This window comes from Nyctereutes procyonoides, unplaced genomic scaffold (assembly GCF_905146905.1).
Source record: "Nyctereutes procyonoides isolate TBG_1078 unplaced genomic scaffold, NYPRO_anot_genome, whole genome shotgun sequence".
NCBI lineage: Eukaryota > Metazoa > Chordata > Mammalia > Carnivora > Canidae > Nyctereutes > Nyctereutes procyonoides.
The window spans coordinates 24072132-24090043 of NW_026575024.1; the positions used below are offsets into that span (position 1 = coordinate 24072132).

Genomic DNA, 17912 nt, shown 5'->3' on the forward strand with positions numbered 1-17912 from the left:
ATAAAGGTGACTTTATCAGTGACAAGACAGAGGAAACTATTGTGCTGTCATTAGCTTTCTGCTTTGTTATCTGTTTCTATAAACCAGGACCCCACGGTATGGAATAATGCCAGAAGGATGCGGATCAATACAAGGTTTCCATTCACTTCCTTAACCGCCAGCTAGCTATACTCTATCTGTCCGCTAGGTGGTGATGTCATCCAGAGTAACAATAGTCAAAATTTTGGATTAAGTGCAGGAAGTTTCCTGAAATTTGTTTCTTTTTATAATTAAACCAAGTGAAATTTAAGTTATCTCTAAGTTTAGAGTTACCTCAAATTAATTGTAATACTTATAATTATGTTACCTACCAGGATATTGTGAGGTTCAAATGAGATAAAATCTTGTAAGCATTAACAACTGTACAAATGTTGGTTTGATCATTAGATGCTGTAAAAGTAGATTAGTAGCAATCTACCTACTCTTTATTGCATGAATATCTCTATGGATACCTGTTTATGTTGCAGTTGTTGAAAGGGAAATGGTGTTTTGCTCACAAATATACCATCATGTGTTCTTTCTCCATTAAACCTATTCATGTTTCTACCTTCTGATTGTAAATTCCCAAAAGGTAATCTAGGATTTTGAGAATTTGAGAGCATTTTCTTCCTTCTCACACTCATAGACACACATGCATACACCATGAGCTACTTGAACATAGATACTCAGAGTTACAAGCCATCTCCTGACACTATCATTCACAATTGCCTATCTGCTAGATTGTGAGGATTGTTATGTTCTCCTTGTTCTTCATGTAAGTAAACCTACTCAAATGAAGTTGAAGGAAGACCTATATAGTATTGAACTTAACCTTTTGTGGTGGTAAGCTTACCATAATTCTTCAAAAACAAAAAGAACTAAAGTTCTTGTGTATCTGTTTTTAAGTAACATTTGCATCTTATTCTGATGGTTTCCTTTTTATAACCTATCATTTTCAGGGGAAGGTGCTATCAACCTGGCTTTGGCTCAGAACCGAAGCCAAGATGTGAGAATGAATGGACCCATGGGAGCCGGAAATTCAGTTAGGATGGAGGCAGCATTTCCCATGGCCGGTGGTCCAGGTGAGGTCTCCCGCTCAATTGTAGGACATTTTACTGGTTTGCTTGTTTCTCTTTATTTGCTAATGTATAATCATTTGGGTCCTGCAAAATAGATGGGGGTTTCTGGCACATCTCTGTTTTCTGGTTTAGGAAAGCAAGATTTAAATCTTTCTTAGGAGGGCAGAGTCACAGAGCATGGGTTCATGTTTAAAGGTAAATACATGAGCACTGAGCTATGCAGGAAACATTTATTTAGTTCTTTTTAGACAACAGGACCTCTGCTAAGTGTTGGAGATAGAAATGAATAAAATATTTTCTACCCTCAGAATGTTTATAACATAGTAGAGAATGTAGTTTTCCAACTCCCACTTTCTCTGAGGCTGAGAATCTGTGACCTGAGAGTTCTTGTGTGCTTACATGGAATCTGAAGAAGCATGTGAAAGAATATGTGTTTTTGGTACTTAGAAATTGAGTTATAAATTATTTGCTAAATTTTCCAGTAAAACAAATTTCTTCTTTAAAGATTGAACTCAATATTCTGAGTCACAGAATACTAGAATTGAGGAGTGCCTGGGTGGCTCAGTTGATTAAGTGTCTGCCTTTGGCTCAAGTCATGATCTCAGGGTCCTGGAATCAAGCCCTACTTCAGGCTCCTTGCTCGGTGGCATGTCTGCTTTTCTCTCTCCCTCTGCCTGCTGCTCTCCCTTCTTGTTCTCTCTCTCTGTCAAATAAATAAATGAATAAAATATTTTAAAAATATATATTAGAGGAACGCCTGGTTGACTCAGTGGTTTAGCATCTGGCTTCAGCTCAGGGCGTGATCCCGCAGTCCCGGGATTGAGTCCCGCATTGGACTCCCTGGAGTGAGCCTGCTTTTCTCTCTATGTCTCTGTCTCACTCTCTGTGTCTCTCGTGAATAAACAAATAAGATCTTTTTAAAAAATATATATTAGAATTGAGTTGGCTTTCAGGGTGTGTGGTGGGTCAGTCAGTTAAGCATCTGACTCTTGATTCCAGCTCTGGTCATGATCTCAGGATTGTGAGATCAATCACCCTGCATCAAGCTCTGCACTGGGCATGGACCTGTTTGGGATTCTCTCTCTCCCTCTGCTCCTATCCCCCTAAAAAAGGGGAGAAATTGAGTTGGCTTTCATTTAAAGCTGAGGAAACTCCAGGGGCACCTGGATGTCTCAATCGGTTAGGTATCTGCCTTGGGCTCAGGTCATGATCCAAGGGTCCTGGAATGGAGCCCCAAGTAAGGTTCCCTGCTCAGTGGAGAGCCTGCTTCTCCCTCTCCCTCTGCCCCTTCCCCCGTGCATGTACACACTCTCTCTCTCTCTCAAATAAATAAAATCTAAAAAAAAAAAAAAAAGAAGCTGAGGAAACTCTGAAGCTCACAGAAAGGAAGCAGTTTACCCTGGGTCAAATCGCAATAGGCTAATATCACAGATCTAACTCCCAGTCTAGTGCTCTTTGCACTACACTAGTGGCTTTCAGACTTTTTCTGCTGCAAGACCTTTTATTCAGATAAACAGAAAAGCACAGCTGCTGCGGTTGAAGCAGAGTAAGTAACCACCTGAAACTATACCCAGTCATTCGCCTCCCTACCTACCACAGTAGCTCATGAAGAAATACATTAGAATGGAGAGGCTCAATTTATAAACCATTACTGAACTTGGCCATATAAAATTGAAACTAGATTTTTATCCTGGCAGTGCCATTTCCTGGTTACCCCACACTAGTCCCTACACCTCTCTAAGCAGCAGTTTCTTCACCTAAAAAATGAGGTAATATTGCTTACAGTCTTTTGAGCTCGTGCTTAAAGTTGGATGAGCCCTGAGCCATGAAGCTGATGTTTACAGAGTTCCTGTGATATATCTGGACCTGTGCTATTAGACTATTATGAAATATCATATAGTAGATGTACCTATTGTAGGGGGTCAGTAGTTATAGTTCTCCACTAAAGTCTGAGCATTTGGTATTGTGGTAGCTTGATGAGAGATAATGAGTGATGCTCTTGCCAGTACTAAAGAACCAGAGTAGAAAGAGTCTAGCCGGGGATCCCTGGGTGGCGCAGCGCTTTGGCGCCTGCCTTTGGCCCAGGGCGCGATCCTGGAGACCCGGGATCGAATCCCACGTCGGGCTCCCGGTGCATGGAGCCTGCTTCTCCCTCTGCCTATGTCTCTGCCTCTCTCTCTCTCTCTCTATCATAAATAAAAAAAAAAAATTAAAATGGTATCTTTTAAAAAAAAAAAAAAAAGAAAGAGTCTAGCCAAGTTGCATATAGTTAGTGAAAGAATAGATATAGGATGAGGAGGACCAATAGTCAGAATAGTTGAAATTTTTCCCGAATTGGTGAAAGATATGAATCCTCAGAAATCCTGACCAATGTAAATAAAAATAAATCCACATTTGACACAAATTGTAAAACTGTAGAACATGAAAAACAAAGAGAATGTTAAAAACAACTCAAAAGATCAGTTATTTACAAACAAAAAGCTGTCAGATCACAGCTGATTTCTTAGCAGCAACCCTGAAAACCAGGAAACACTGGAACAATATTTTCAAAGTGATGAGAGAGTAATTGACAGACTAGAATTTTAAACCTACTTATAACTATAAAGAGTAGTATAAAATAGATATTTTCAAAGACACTAAGAGAAGGTACCATTAACAGACTCTTGCTAATTTGAACTGTTCAAGAATCTACTTCAGAAAGAAGAAATTGAACCTAAAATGGAAGAAATAAGATCTAGGAAGGAATGCTGAGCTAAATAATTGGTCAACATGGGTTAAATCTAAATAAATATTGGCTCATTTAGCAATCATGATTGTCACATGTTTAGACTTTAAGTCAAGTGTGTCTTGACAAAAGATATCATTAAAATAATAGAGGGGCACCTGGGTGGCCTCAGTCAGTTAAGCATATGCCTTCGGTTCAGGTCTTGATCCTGGGGTCCTGGGGTCCAACCCCACATCAAGCCCCACATCAGGCTCCCTGCGGGGAGTCTGCTTCTCCCTCTGCTCCTCCCCCTGCTGCTGTATGCACACACTCTCTCACTTTCAAATAAATAAATAAAAATAAAATAATAGAAATAAAATGTATAACTTCTAAACTAGTAATGGAGGGGTAAAAAGGGAGGACATGTTGGAAAAAATCCAAGAAAATTAGGAAAATAGCACAGAAACAAATAAGAAAACACCATAGAAAAAGAAGGGGTAAAGAGCTGGGTGGGGGGAATCCCTGGGTGGCTCAGTGATTTAGCGCCTGCCTTCAGCCCAGGGCGTGATCCTAGAGTCCCGGGATCGAGTCCCACATTGGGCTCCCTGCATGGAGCCTGCTTTTCCCTCTGCCTGTGTCTCTGCCTCTCCCTCTCTCTCTCTCTCTCTCTCTCTGTGTCTCTCATGAATAAATAAATAATAAAATCTTAAAAAAAAAAAAGAAAGAGCCAGGGGTATCATTAAAAAAAAAGAAAAAAGAGTATCATAAAATGATAAAATGAATCAAAATATACTAGCAATTAATAGTAAATGTATTGTGAACACTGATAGAGATAGTGATTAATCAAGTTGAATAATAACCTCAGATTTAGTTATGTGCTCTTACAGGAAGCACATAAAACATAAGGATTTGGTTTATAGTTAAAAGGATGGAAAAAAGATAATCCAGGTGAATATTAACCAAGAAAAGAGATATAACAATATTTTTATAAGATAAAACACACTTAAGATAAAAAAGCATTACTGAGGATAAATAGGGCTGCTGTAAGATATAAAATGAAGTAGTCATCAGAAAGACAGCTAAACTTTTATGTACTTAATAACCTAGCCTCAAGATATGTGAGGCAAAAGTAGACAGGATTACATGGAGGTATCCTCTTAGGGAAGATATTAACACACCTGTGTTAGTAATTGATGTATAGAGCTTATTTTGAAAATTAGTAAGGATAACACTTATTCAAGTGTTACAAGCATAAATGGAACATTATACAAATTGATCATGTATTTTTCTAAAATCAACTTTTAGTAAATACCAAATATTGGGGAGCACCTAGGTGGCTCAGTGGTTGAGCATCTGCCTTCGGGTGAGGTCATAATCCTAGGGTCCTGGGATCGAGTCCCACATCAGGCTCCCTGCTGGCAGCCTGCTTCTCCCTCTGCCTATGTTTGTGCCCCGTCTCTGTGTCAAACAAACGAATATTGGTATCGACAGATCATATTCTTTGACCACAATACAGTTTAAGTCAGTGGCGAACAATCAAAAACAGCTAACCGAAATATCCTGTATTTCTAGAAAATTTAAAATACATTCTGAATATGCACGATTTTTTTTTTTTTAATTCCTGATAGTCATAGAGAGAGGAGAGAGAGGCAGAGACACAGGCAGATGGAGAAGCAGGCTCCATGCCGGGAGCCCGATGCAGGACTCGATCCCAGGACTCCGGGATCACGCTCTGGGCCAAAGGCAAGCACTAAACCACTGAGCCACCAAGGGATCCCCTATGCACGATTTTTTAAAAAGCAGTCATGATGGATAGCAAAAAAATAATTAAAATGGAATAATGAGTGGTACCCCTGGGTGGCTCAGCGATTGAATGCCTTCAGCCCAGGGCATGGTCCTGGAGTCCCAGGGTCAAGTCTCACATCGGGCTCCCCGCAGGGAGCCTGCTTCTCCCTCTGCCTGTGTCTCTTTGCCTCTTCTCTGTGTCTCTCATGAGTAAATAAATAATCTTTTTAAAAAATGGAATAATGAAAATAGTATGTCTCAAAATTTGTAAGATGTAGCCAATATTGCATGTGGAAAAAAATTTAAGCACTCCAATAACTGTGTCAGAGCAGAGCATGAATTGAAAATTAAGAAGCTAAGTGTCTGATCTAAGAATTGAGAAGAATAGCAGAGTAGTAATAATTTAGGAGGAAAGAAATAAATATAAGAGCAGAGATAAGTGAAGTATTAAAAAAACAAAACAGGGCAGCCCAGGTGGCTCAGCGGTTTAGTGCCACCTTCAGCCCAGGGCCTAATCTTGGAGTCCCAGGATCAAGTCCAGAGTTGGGCTCCCTGCATGGAACCTGCTTCTCCCTCTGCCTGTGTCTCTGCCTCTCTCCCTCTCTCTGTGTCTCTCATGAATAAAGTCTTTAAAAAAATAAAAGAACAAAACCAAAGATGTTTCTTTGAAAAAAAACAATTAAAACTGATGAACATGGTTAAACAAATTTTAAAAAGAGAAGGCATAAGCAATGTAAAGAAGGGGGGAGAAAGTGTATACTTCAAAAGGGCAAATTTTATAATATATGAATTATATCTCAAAATGGAAAAAAGTTGTGAATAACTTCATGCTAATAAATTTTAAAGTGTCAGAAAATTAACAATTTTCTTTTTTATTTTATTTATTTATTCATGAGAGGCAGAGACATAGGCGGAAGGAGGAGCAGGCTCCCTGCAGGGAGCTTGATGTGGGGACTCCATCCTGGGACCCCGGGATCATGACCTGAGCCAAAGGCAGATGCTCAACCACTGAGCCACCCAGGTGCCCGGACAATTTTCTTGAAAATATAATTTAACCAAAACTGATTGTAAGAAAACTTGAAAAATCTGTAACTATTTAAGAAATTGAAATAATTAAGAATCTGTCTCCCTATGAATCAGTTATATAACCCAGGCCCCAATAGTTTTCCATGTGAGTTTACTAAACATTTAAAGAACAGATATAGGGGGCACCTGAGTGGCTCAGTTGGGTAAGCAGCTGCCTTTGACCCACATCATGATCCTGGGATTCTGGGCTTGAGCCCCCTGTCAGGCTTTCTGCTCAGTGTTGACACTCAACACTGAGCAGAGCCTGCTTCTCCCTCTGCCCCTCCTCCTGCTCATGTGCTCTCTCGCTCTCATTCTCTCTCTTCAAATAAATAAATATAAGCTTAAAAAAAAGATTCAAATATTCTTCCAGAGCATAGGCAAAGGAAGGATGCTTTCCAGCTCTTTTTTTGAAGTTATTTTAATCTTGATGCCTAAAATCAAAGAGACATGAAGAGAGGATAATTTAAAAAAAAAAAAGATTTTATTTATTTATTCATGAGAGACACACAGAGAGAGAAGCAGAGATGCAGGCAGAGGGAGAAGCAGGCCCCATACAGAAAGCCCGATGTGGGACTTGATCCGGGGACTCCAGGATCATGCCCCGGGCCAAAGGCAGGCGCTAAACTGCTGAGCCACCCAGGGATCCCCTATTTTTTTTAAGATTTTTTAAAAATTCAGAGACAGAGCACACATGGCAAGAGAGAGGATGAGTAGGGTTAAGGGGCAGAGGGAGAGGGAGAAGCAGACCCTTTGCCCAGCAGGAAGCCTGATGCAGAACTCAATCCTAGAACCCTGGGATCATGACCTGAGCTGAAGACAGATGCTTATCCGACTGAGCCACACAGGAACCCAAGAGGATAATATATTTTCACTTGTTAACATAGATGCTAAAATCCTAAAAAGTCTAATAGTATCAGAAATTAGAAAGATACGGAATAAGAGTAGTTGTCAACTGCTAATTGGAATATAAATTGGCATAACTACTTTTTTAAAGTTTATCTATTTAAGAAATCTACACCCACCGTGTGGGGCTTGAATTCACAACCCCGATCTCTAGAGTCTCATGTTTCTCCCACTGAGCCAGCCAACCACCCTGGTATAACCAGTTTTTTGAGAGCAGTTTGCCAATATTTAGTAAAATGGAAGATGCTTATACTTAAAACCTAGGAATTCTAAGTATATAATCTAAAGACACATGTCCACAAGAACACATAACATTGTAGAGTTGTAAGAATGAAAATTTGGGGCAAGGAGAGGGAGAACCTGAGAACTCTGCCTATTCATCAGCAGGAGAATGTATGGGTTCTGTTTTTGTTTTTTTGTTTTGTTTTGTTTTTGTTTTTTATTTATGATAGTCACACAGAGAGAAAGAGAGGCAGAGACACAGGCAGAGGGAGAAGCAGGCTCCATGCACCGGGAGCTCGACGTTGGGATTCGATCCTGGGTCTCCAGGACCCCTGGGCCAAAGGCAGGCGCTAAACCACTGCACCACCCAGGGATCCCTGGGTTCTGTAAAATAGATCACCATTATAGCAGTCCAGATGGATGGATCTCAAAAAGTAATATTAAGTGAAAAAGGAAACTGAAGAAGACAGAGTGTGGTACCACTTACACAAAGATTAAAAGCATACTAAACATGCTATAGTTTACCTACATATGTAGAAAAGATAAACATGTATGGAACTATTAATTCCAGTTATAAGAAAGGGAATGGAATGAGATTGGGAAGGAAGGGGGGCTTCTGTGTCTATATATGTATCTGAAAGGAATGGGGCAAAATGTTACTTAACAAGGTAGATGATGGGTACAGAAATTTTCCATACCTTTTCATATCCTTGAAATATTTAATTTAAAAATAAATGTGCCAACTCCAGTACTCTATTCTAGGGATTTTCTTTTTCCTTTAGGACTAATAAGGATGACCAGCCCTGCCACTGTTATGATACCCCAGAGTGTAAATGTGTCATCTTCCATGATGGCACCAGGCCCCAATTCAGAGCTGCAACCCAGGACTCCTCGCCCTGCTTCTCAGTCAGGTAATGACCTCTAATCTTTGTGGATTGAAGAAGCTGGACCTAGTTGCAGAGATTATTAGAAAATTCAGCTGTCCCTGATATCAAATTCGTGTGCCACCAATTCTTTACAAAATCTTCCCTGTTTTTTCAAGCTAAAGGTCATCATTTCCTTCTCAGAATTTCTCATTCTGTTATCAGTTATAACCCAACACTCCTAAAAATGGATACCTTGGGCTATGTAGTCCTGCACGATACTTCATGGCAGAGAATTCTGTAGTAAGTTTGGTAAGGGCATCATGGTTCACCCTCCCTCCTAGAGATTCAGAATTAACCTGTTGGAGGCACTGAAAGTCCTGCAGCAAAGAAACCTGCCTAAGATGGTTAGGTTCAATTGTTACCAAAACTAATTGACTATATTTTGTTTTGTTTTCTTACAACACTAATAAACATAGTTCCCCAGAATATGCTTTAGAAAACACTCCTCTGCATTTTATGCTGTTATATCCACTTTTGAACCATAAACTCTTTCTAGGCAGTAGTCTCTTTCTGTCATCTTGGTATGTTGCTTTGCATATAGAAGGTGCTCACAAACATTTCATGAAGGTACCAGGGGACCTTGCTCTCTATATGCAGAATTGCTAAGACTACTACTGTAAGATCTAGGTTGTAGTAATATAATTATTGCTTTGTTGACTGTCTTTAAACAGATGCAATGGATCCACTCCTCTCTGGGCTCCATTTACAGCCACAGAATCATCCCTCAGGATCTTTAGCTCCCCCGCACCACCCAATGCAGCCTGTCCCTGTGAACAGACAAATGAACCCAGCCGGTTTTCCCCAGCTGCAGCAGCAGCAACAGCAGCAGCAGCAGCAACAACAACAGCAGCAGCAGCAGCAGCTACAGGCAAGACCCCCACAGCAACATCAGCAACAACAGTCACAGGGAATTCGACCCCAGTTTACTGCCCCAACTCAGGTGCCTGTTCCTCCAGGCTGGAACCAGCTGCCTTCTGGAGCCCTTCAGCCTCCTCCAGCCCAGGGTTCTCTGGGCACAATGACTGCAAACCAAGGGTGGAAGAAGGCTCCCTTGCCTGGCCCAATGCAACAGCAACTCCAGGCAAGACCATCCTTAGCCACGGTACAGACACCTTCCCACCCTCCCCCTCCATATCCCTTTGGCAGCCAGCAAGCCTCACAAGCCCATACAAACTTTCCTCAGATGAGCAACCCAGGCCAGTTCACAGCTCCTCAGATGAAGAGCTTGCAGGGAGGGCCCTCCAGGGTCCCAACCCCCCTGCAGCAGCCCCACCTCACCAACAAGTCTCCTGCCTCCTCACCTTCCTCCTTCCAGCAGGGATCCCCTGCATCCTCCCCAACGGTTAACCAAACTCAGCAGCAGATGGGACCAAGGCCACCTCAAAATAACCCACTTCCCCAGGGATTTCAGCAGCCCGTCAGCTCTCCCGGTCGGAATCCTATGGTTCAACAGGGAAATGTGCCACCTAACTTCATGGTGATGCAGCAGCAACCACCAAACCAGGGGCCACAGAGTTTACATCCAGGCCTAGGAGGTGAGGAACACTGAAGCTATTTGTGTTGGTAAATTTACTGGAGATAGATCTTAATAGAACTTCAATATTTAGAGTTAATGGAGGGAGGATTAATTATTTGGCTTTGTGGATATAGTGGTGACACTTAATATAAATTAGTTAACTTGATGTATTATGCAGCATCTTACTGGTTACATTTAAGCTAGCCCTCTGGATAAAAATGCAGGTAAAATTCAATATAGAGATTTCCATTTTGTTTTTCAAATTATTTTTACTTGATCTTGGACTAGTAAATTAAGATGTCCAGAAGAAACATGCATTTTATTAGCTTAAACTGCTCAGCTGTTGAAAAAAATTAAGATTATGCAATAGAGCAAAAATGAAAAGATAAATACAGGGTCTTTGGGGAAAAGTCCCTTCAAGTTTCCGAATTTGATAATCTTAGTAAAGTAGTAAGCATGGTATTTGTTATATTTGATTAAAGTGTTAAAGGGGAGTAAGTTCAGAAATCATTAACTTTTATAGTTTTATAATGCCAATGCCTGCTCCTTAGAGAGGGAATTCCACCAGTTATACCTAAAGGAGATTTATTTATTTATTTTGTAAGGTGCCTCTTGTATGAAGAAAAAGCAATGGAGCTTAATGTGTGAGAGGTAAAACGATTACAGTAAAACTTATCCATCTCCATGTTTATTATTTATTCTTATTAATCATTGATCTAGTGCACATGAATGTGCTTGGAGCTTTTCAGTAAGGTATAGAGAGTGTCAGTAATACTGTCATCTGATAAACATGTCCCCACCAAAAGACACCCATTGCCTACCCAGAAAAAAACCCTTGCATCTTCAGTGCAACATAGCAAAGGCATGTTCTCATGGTTTCTGGTGAAATTAAGTTGCTCATCAGTCTTTTCACTCTCTTGTAATTAATTTTGCTGACGTGCAGGCTATAATATTTGAATCCTAAGAAGTTTTTAGAAAATCCAAGAATGTTTTAGTTCCAAACTTCACTGTTCTGGGCATCTAGCCCTGGATCAGTGGAAGCTGGGTAGTCCCTCCTGCAAATGTGATTACTGATTTAATTATAGTGGAAGCATGCAAATGGGGACTTGTCACTGCTAAAGAAAGGACAAATGCATATTTGTCTACAAAGTGTTTTTCAGGACATTGAAAATTTGGTCCTTAAAAATAAATGGACTAATACAAAAATTTTTAAGTGAGCTTTAGGTCTTGATGCTTTCATAGAGCAGATGATGTGCTCACCTAGGTGATCTGGCCACATCAAGGCCTCCATTATAAACAATGAGTGGGTTCTGAGATCCTCCTTCTTACAGATCTATTTTCTGAAATTAAACTTTCATATAAAAGGAAGTAATACGTTTGTAAGATTCCATTAGAGCATGGCTTTTGGTACCATAGCTGTTGGAATTACAACAAATCTTAAAAGGGGAAGGCATGATGATGATAGCTTCACTTTGAAGCTCCTATAGATTGTTTCTAATCTCCTATCTCTTCCCAAGAGACAAGCACAATATTAGAAGAAAATTTCCACAAAGGAGATTGTCATCCATTTCCCTTAATGGAAAAAAATCACCTATTATTAATATCAGGACCCAGCTCTTTGTTTTATAGTACTTTTGATCAATTTGTTTGAATATAAGAGAATTTAGCATATTCCTTTGGTGCCTGTGTGAAAGTATGTAAAGTTTTGGGGTCTGTTGTATTATAGCGAAAAGTGAGCCCTAAACCTTGCTGTGACGTGGCCTCAGATCACATTTAGGGAGCAGATTGCCATCTCTTCCTTGGCATGTTCTAAGTGTAAATTTTTAGTATTTATTTTTCATCTTGACAATGCTCATGTAAGAGATTGTGTTGATTTTTTTAACCATCTTTCCCAACCTTATTATTAAAGATCCTACCAGTGTGACAGAGAGCTAAGCCAGTGGAGACTTCATGCAGCTCATCCTTCCTTATTCATTCCACATCTAAGCAAGAGTATAAATTTGCTAGGTAACTGCCTTACTCATTGTTTTCTATTAAGGAATGCCTAAACGCCTCCCACCTGGCTTCTCAGCAGGACAGGCCAATCCGAACTTTATGCAAGGTCAGGTGCCTTCGACCACAGCAACCACCCCTGGGAATTCAGGAGCCCCTCAGCTGCAAGCAAATCAAAATGTCCAGCATGCAGGTTTGTTTTCTGTGCTTTATTTAGCCAGCATTTATTGAACATTGTATGTTAGATACCATGATAGACAATAAGAATATGCAGATAAATATAAGTTCTGATCCTTCTCCTTAATCTCAAACCCAGTTATTCTTTCAGGGCAGTAACTAATATAGCAAACATAGGTACAGTGTCTTGGGAACCTAAAGATACCTAAGGGAAGAAAATGAAACTTGAGTTCGAGCAGGGGTCAGCAATTTTTTTTTTCATAAAGGGCCCCAGTTAGTAAACATTTTAGGCTTTGCAGATTATATGGTCTCTGTCGCAACTACTTAACTCTGCTGTTATAACACAAAAGCAATATAAGCAACAAAAGCAACATAAGCAATATGATAAATGAGCATGGCAGTGTTCCAAACACTGTTTATTTAGAAACTGGCAGTTGGGGATCCCCGGGTGGCGCAGTGGTTTAGCGCCTGCCTTTGGCCCAGGGCACGATCCTGGAGATCCGGGATCGAATCCCATGTCGGGCTCCCGGTGCATGGAGCCTGCTTCTCCCTCTGCCTATGTCTCTGCCTCTCTCTCTCTCTCTGTGTGTGACTATCATAAATAAATAAAAAAAAAATAAAAAAAAAGAAAAAAAAAAAGAAACTGGCAGTTGATTTGGCCCATGGGCTATAGTTTACCAGCTCCTGAGTTAATAGAAGAGCAAAAGGCATTTCTGGCAAAGGAAACTACAGGTAGAGAAGCACATGGCATTTTGGGGAACTGCAACTTTTACAAACCTCTCTATGGTACATGTTAGCTATGTTTATGCAGAATGTTTATATTCTGGTTTATCATGTGGTGTTTGAAAACCAGACTCAATCAATATAGATTTAATGCCAATAGTGTATATAAGAAGAAATTTTGGAGAAGAAATACGATGGAGCAGAATGGCTAAAACGAATTTATAAAGCAGTATGTATGTGCCCAGACCTCAAGTTTCTGGTTGCTTAGGTCACATGACTAATCTTCTTGTCCTTTCTCATTTAGGCAGTTTGGACTGAAGTAGTACAAAAATTTTCTGTGGAGAACTCCCCATCCCTACTTGAAGTTAATTTAGTTATATGGTTCCAACTCTAATTGTAAATCACTGAGGAGCAAGAAAAATTCTAACTTAATTTTTTAAAAAGTTCAGACTATTTCTTGAAGGGTAAGAGTAGGGTAGCTTTTACTTCTTAGCTTTTACTTCTTCCTGAAAAAATGCTTTTCTGCCTGTTACTGTCTCTTGCTAACTCCAAAGAATCAGGGATTTAGTCTATCTTGTTTATTGATATTACCTTAGCACCAAAAATGTCTTGTACATATTAGGTACTCAAATAATTATTGATTGAATGACTATACACTTGCATACAGTGTGTGTAGTATATATCAATGGCCATGGAGTTCAAGTTAAGAGTTTCTAAGGCTGGGGGCATCTGGGTAGCTCAGTCACTGGAGCATCTGACTCTTGATTTTGCTTGAGTCGTGGAATCAAGCCCAGGCTCCCATGGAGCCTGCTAGGAATTCTCTATTTCCCTCTGCCCCTTACCCGATTCACTTTCTCAAAAAAATTAAAATAATTTTTTAAAAAGAATTTATAAGGCTAGTTTAGAAAATCTTCTTTGGGGTTCAGAAAAACTCTGGGTAATGTGAACAAAGGATAGTTTGTCACCTGCCTCCCTGGCTGGAGCCTGGACTGATCTCATAACTTCATTATGGCTGCCACTTTCTAGTTCTCACTCTAAAGTGACAAATAAAAAGAGAAATAAAATAATCTAGAGGGTTATTCATTAAAACCAGGGAGATAATGCAAGCAACTATAGGAATATCCCAAAGACCCAACAATAAGAAAAAACTGCAGCAAGCCAGTGTCTAAATTAGTGTCTAAATTAGAAATAAAGAAAAATAAATAAAATAAATTAGAAATAAAGAGAAGAGTAGGACATGTCCCATGTGATCGACCAAGGACTGCCACAGGGGAGTGTCAGTAAAGTTTTAACATCCCTTATTAACTGTTCTCTGCCTGCATCTTCTGGGTTGTCTGTCAGTTGAGTCCCACCAGCGGCTCAGTTTCCAAATTAGGATTAATTTTTACCATATCAGGACAGAGAAGACCTGTCCTCAGGACATACTAGGTCTTCTCTTCTTTCACATGCAACATCCAGATACCACACATATAATCTTTCAGAGTCATTCACTTTCCAGGAAGCATTTTTAATGTCTTTTCAACATTGTCAAGGTTTTCCTAAGAGAATGCATCACATCGTTGTTTCCTAGACTAATCTAAAGCAGAGCTTATCTCACTAGCCTACAGTGCTTTTCATTAATTTTTTTCACCTTAAAGTAGCTACATGTCAGTTTTAAACAATGAGATGTTGCCTTTCTCTATTTAATCTGAAAGAAAGTAAGCTATTCATCTTCAAAATGTTATCTTTAAGTACCAAATAGGAGTAAAGAAACATTGAGGATGTGAACAATCATTCCACAGTCATATCTCCATACTTAGAAAAGCCACAGAAAATATGTCAAGTACAGCATATATGTTTTTGTTGGTCAGTGGACATATGGGTATAATGGATGTTTTTCCAATTAATAATTTGAATATCTTAATATCAATGACTATTTCTTTCTGAAAGTGTCCTCTCTTTTTCTTTTTTTTAGGTGGTCAAGGAGCTGGTCCTCCTCAAAACCAGATGCAGGTGTCCCATGGGCCACCAAATATGATGCAGCCCAGCCTCATGGGAATTCATGGCAACATAAATAGCCAGCAGGCTGGTAGTTCTGGGGTTCCTCAGGTGAACCTGAGCAACATGCAAGGCCAGCCTCAGCAGGGCCCACCGTCTCAGCTGATGAGCATGCACCAGCAGATTGTGCCCTCCCAGGGCCAGATGGTCCAGCAACAAGGAACCTTGAACCCTCAGAACCCTATGATCCTTTCAAGGGCCCAGCTTATGCCTCAGGGCCAGATGATGGTGAACCCTCAAAGCCAAAATCTTGGGCCCTCGCCCCAAAGGATGACCCCACCCAAACAGATTCTTCCCCAGCAGGGCCCACAAATGATGGCACCCCATAACCAGATGATGGGGCCTCAGGGGCAAGTTTTACTCCAACAGAACCCAATGATAGAACAGATAATGACCAATCAGATGCAGGGGAATAAGCAACAGTTTAACACTCAGAACCAATCCAGTGTCATGCCGGGACCAGCACAGATAATGAGGGGACCAACTCCAAACATGCAAGGAAACATGGTGCAGTTTACGGGACAGATATCAGGACAGATGCTGCCACAGCAAGGGCCCGTGAACAACAGTCCATCTCAGGTTATGGGGATTCAGGGGCAGGTCTTGCGACCACCAGGGCCCAGCCCACACATGGCGCAGCAGCATGGTGATCCTGCTACTACAGCAAACAGTGATGTCAGTTTGTCTCAGATGATGCCTGATGTTAGCATGCAACAAAGCAACATGGTTCCCCCCCACGTGCAGGCCATGCAGGGAAACAGTGCCTCGGGAAACCACTTCTCAGGCCATGGGATGCCTTTCAATGCACCTTTCAGTGGAGCACCCAATGGAAATCAGATGTCCTGTGGTCAGAATCCAGGCTTCCCGGTCAATAAGGATGTCACACTAACAAGCCCATTGTTGGTCAACTTATTGCAAAGTGACATCTCTGCAGGCCATTTTGGGGTAAACAATAAGCAAAATAATACCAACGCAAATAAACCGAAGAAGAAGAAACCCCCTCGGAAGAAGAAAAATAGTCAGCAAGATCTAAAGTAGGTTGTGATAGTTTCACCTCAAATCTTATTTATTTCTTTGTGGACAACTTTTTTTGATGAAAAATTTTAAACATATAAAATGAGAACAATATGAAATCCCTGTGCTTCAACAATTATCAGCTCATAGTCTATCTTGCCTTTATCTCCCCATTACCTTTTTGATTATTTTAAAGCAAATACAATTGTAACTATTTCAGTACCTATGTATCTCTGAAAGATAACGATGGTTGTTGGTTGTGTTTTTTTTTTTTAATGAATACCACTAACACATAGAAAAACTAATACTACCTTCATATTCTCACATATTCAGTGTTCAGATTTCTCAAATTATCTTAATTCTTTTTTTATAGTTTGTTCAAATAAGGATTCAGACAAGGTTCATACACTGCAATTGACTGTTATGTGGAGTTTCAGGGGGATTGTGGCACACAGAAATTGAAAAGTAGCCAGTGCTACCACATTGCACCTCCACAAAGCACTTCAGGCTTGTAATGGCTGTTGGGGAGCAAGAAAGGCCAAGTATGTTTTAGAGATGAAAGCAATTTATGGAGACCCCCTGCTGTCTCAAATAGAAATAGTTCTTTGAGGATGCTTGGAAAAGCTCAGCCAGTAGAACATGCAACTCTTTATCTCAGGGTGATGAGTTCAAGCCCCAGGTTGGGTGTAGAGATTACTTAAAAATAAAATCTTTAGGGGCGTGGGGAAAAAATAAATAAAATCTTTAAAAATGAAAAATAGATGGGTCACCTGAGTGGCTCAGCCGGTTAAGCATCTGGTCTTAATCTCAGCTCAGGTCTTAATCTCAGGGTCATGAAGTCAAGTCCTGTGTTGGGCTCCATGCCCAAGGACATGGAGTTAACAAAGAATTAACTTGGACAGCTTGGGCCCAGCATGGAGTCCACTGTAAAATAAATAAATAAATAAATTAATTAATAAAATAAAATAAAATAAAATAAATAGTTTTTTATACAGATACCTTTCCTTTTAAGGATCTCCATTTTGTTTAAAAAAGGGGGGGGGGGCAATCATCCCTAGAAGCTTAAAACCTCTTTTTAGGTTGATTGGACCTTTTAAATCAGTTCCCATTTAAGTAAAGGTTCTCCAGGTGAGTTCTTTTGCAAGATCACAGCAGGAGGGAAATTAATTTATGTGTCATGTCTATAAGCTAGTTGTTAGTTATGTTTTTGGCTTTGATAAAATGTTTCCAGAAGGAGAATTGATTAAACTGGATTTTCTGCCTTTAATCATAAAATTGGAATTCAGAGGCTCTTGTTAATAGGGAATAGTGACTAATGAATATAAAAGGGTTGATTGAAACAAATTGCTAGAACTTTGGGAGAGTTTAAACAACCATAAATGTTCAATATAAAACCAACTGTCTCCAAGCCTTCCCACAATATTTCTCTGATTGTACTCTAATATTATACCATACTCTCTGGTTCTTGAATCTTACAAAAGTCCATAACTATATTAACAAACTATATTTTCCTGAATTCAGACTTAAGAAGACCTGTAATTATCTAATTTTTCTAGTAGCTCTTTCTAAGTTGAATTCTTTAACTGCTATAACCTGCTATCCTAGGAGGCTATTTATTCCTTTCAGTATCTAGGAGTAAAATTGCAAGGTTATTCAGTTGTTGTTAGATCAGCCTTGAGGGAGATTGCTTACTTCTTGGGGCTAGAAATTGTGAAAAGGGCCTTATATAGCATCAGGGCTACTAGGAA

General features: G+C 40.0%; 1 protein-coding gene across 6 annotated transcripts in view; it reads left to right on the top strand.

The window, feature by feature from the left end:
• Positions 1-17912, top strand: part of NCOA6 (nuclear receptor coactivator 6) — an 85829-nt gene that overhangs the window by 41954 nt on the left and 25963 nt on the right. For 4 of the 6 annotated variants that reach the window (XM_055345719.1, XM_055345744.1, XM_055345729.1 and 1 more), the window contains 5 exons: positions 978-1100; positions 8562-8690; positions 9377-10240; positions 12260-12406; positions 15068-16184. In XM_055345719.1, the coding sequence (XP_055201694.1) occupies positions 978-1100; positions 8562-8690; positions 9377-10240; positions 12260-12406; positions 15068-16184 (2380 nt within the window). The remainder of the gene's footprint in view (positions 1-977; positions 1101-8561; positions 8691-9376; positions 10241-12259; positions 12407-15067; positions 16185-17912) is intronic. The other 2 variants (XM_055345751.1, XM_055345759.1) reach the window with 2 other exon arrangements.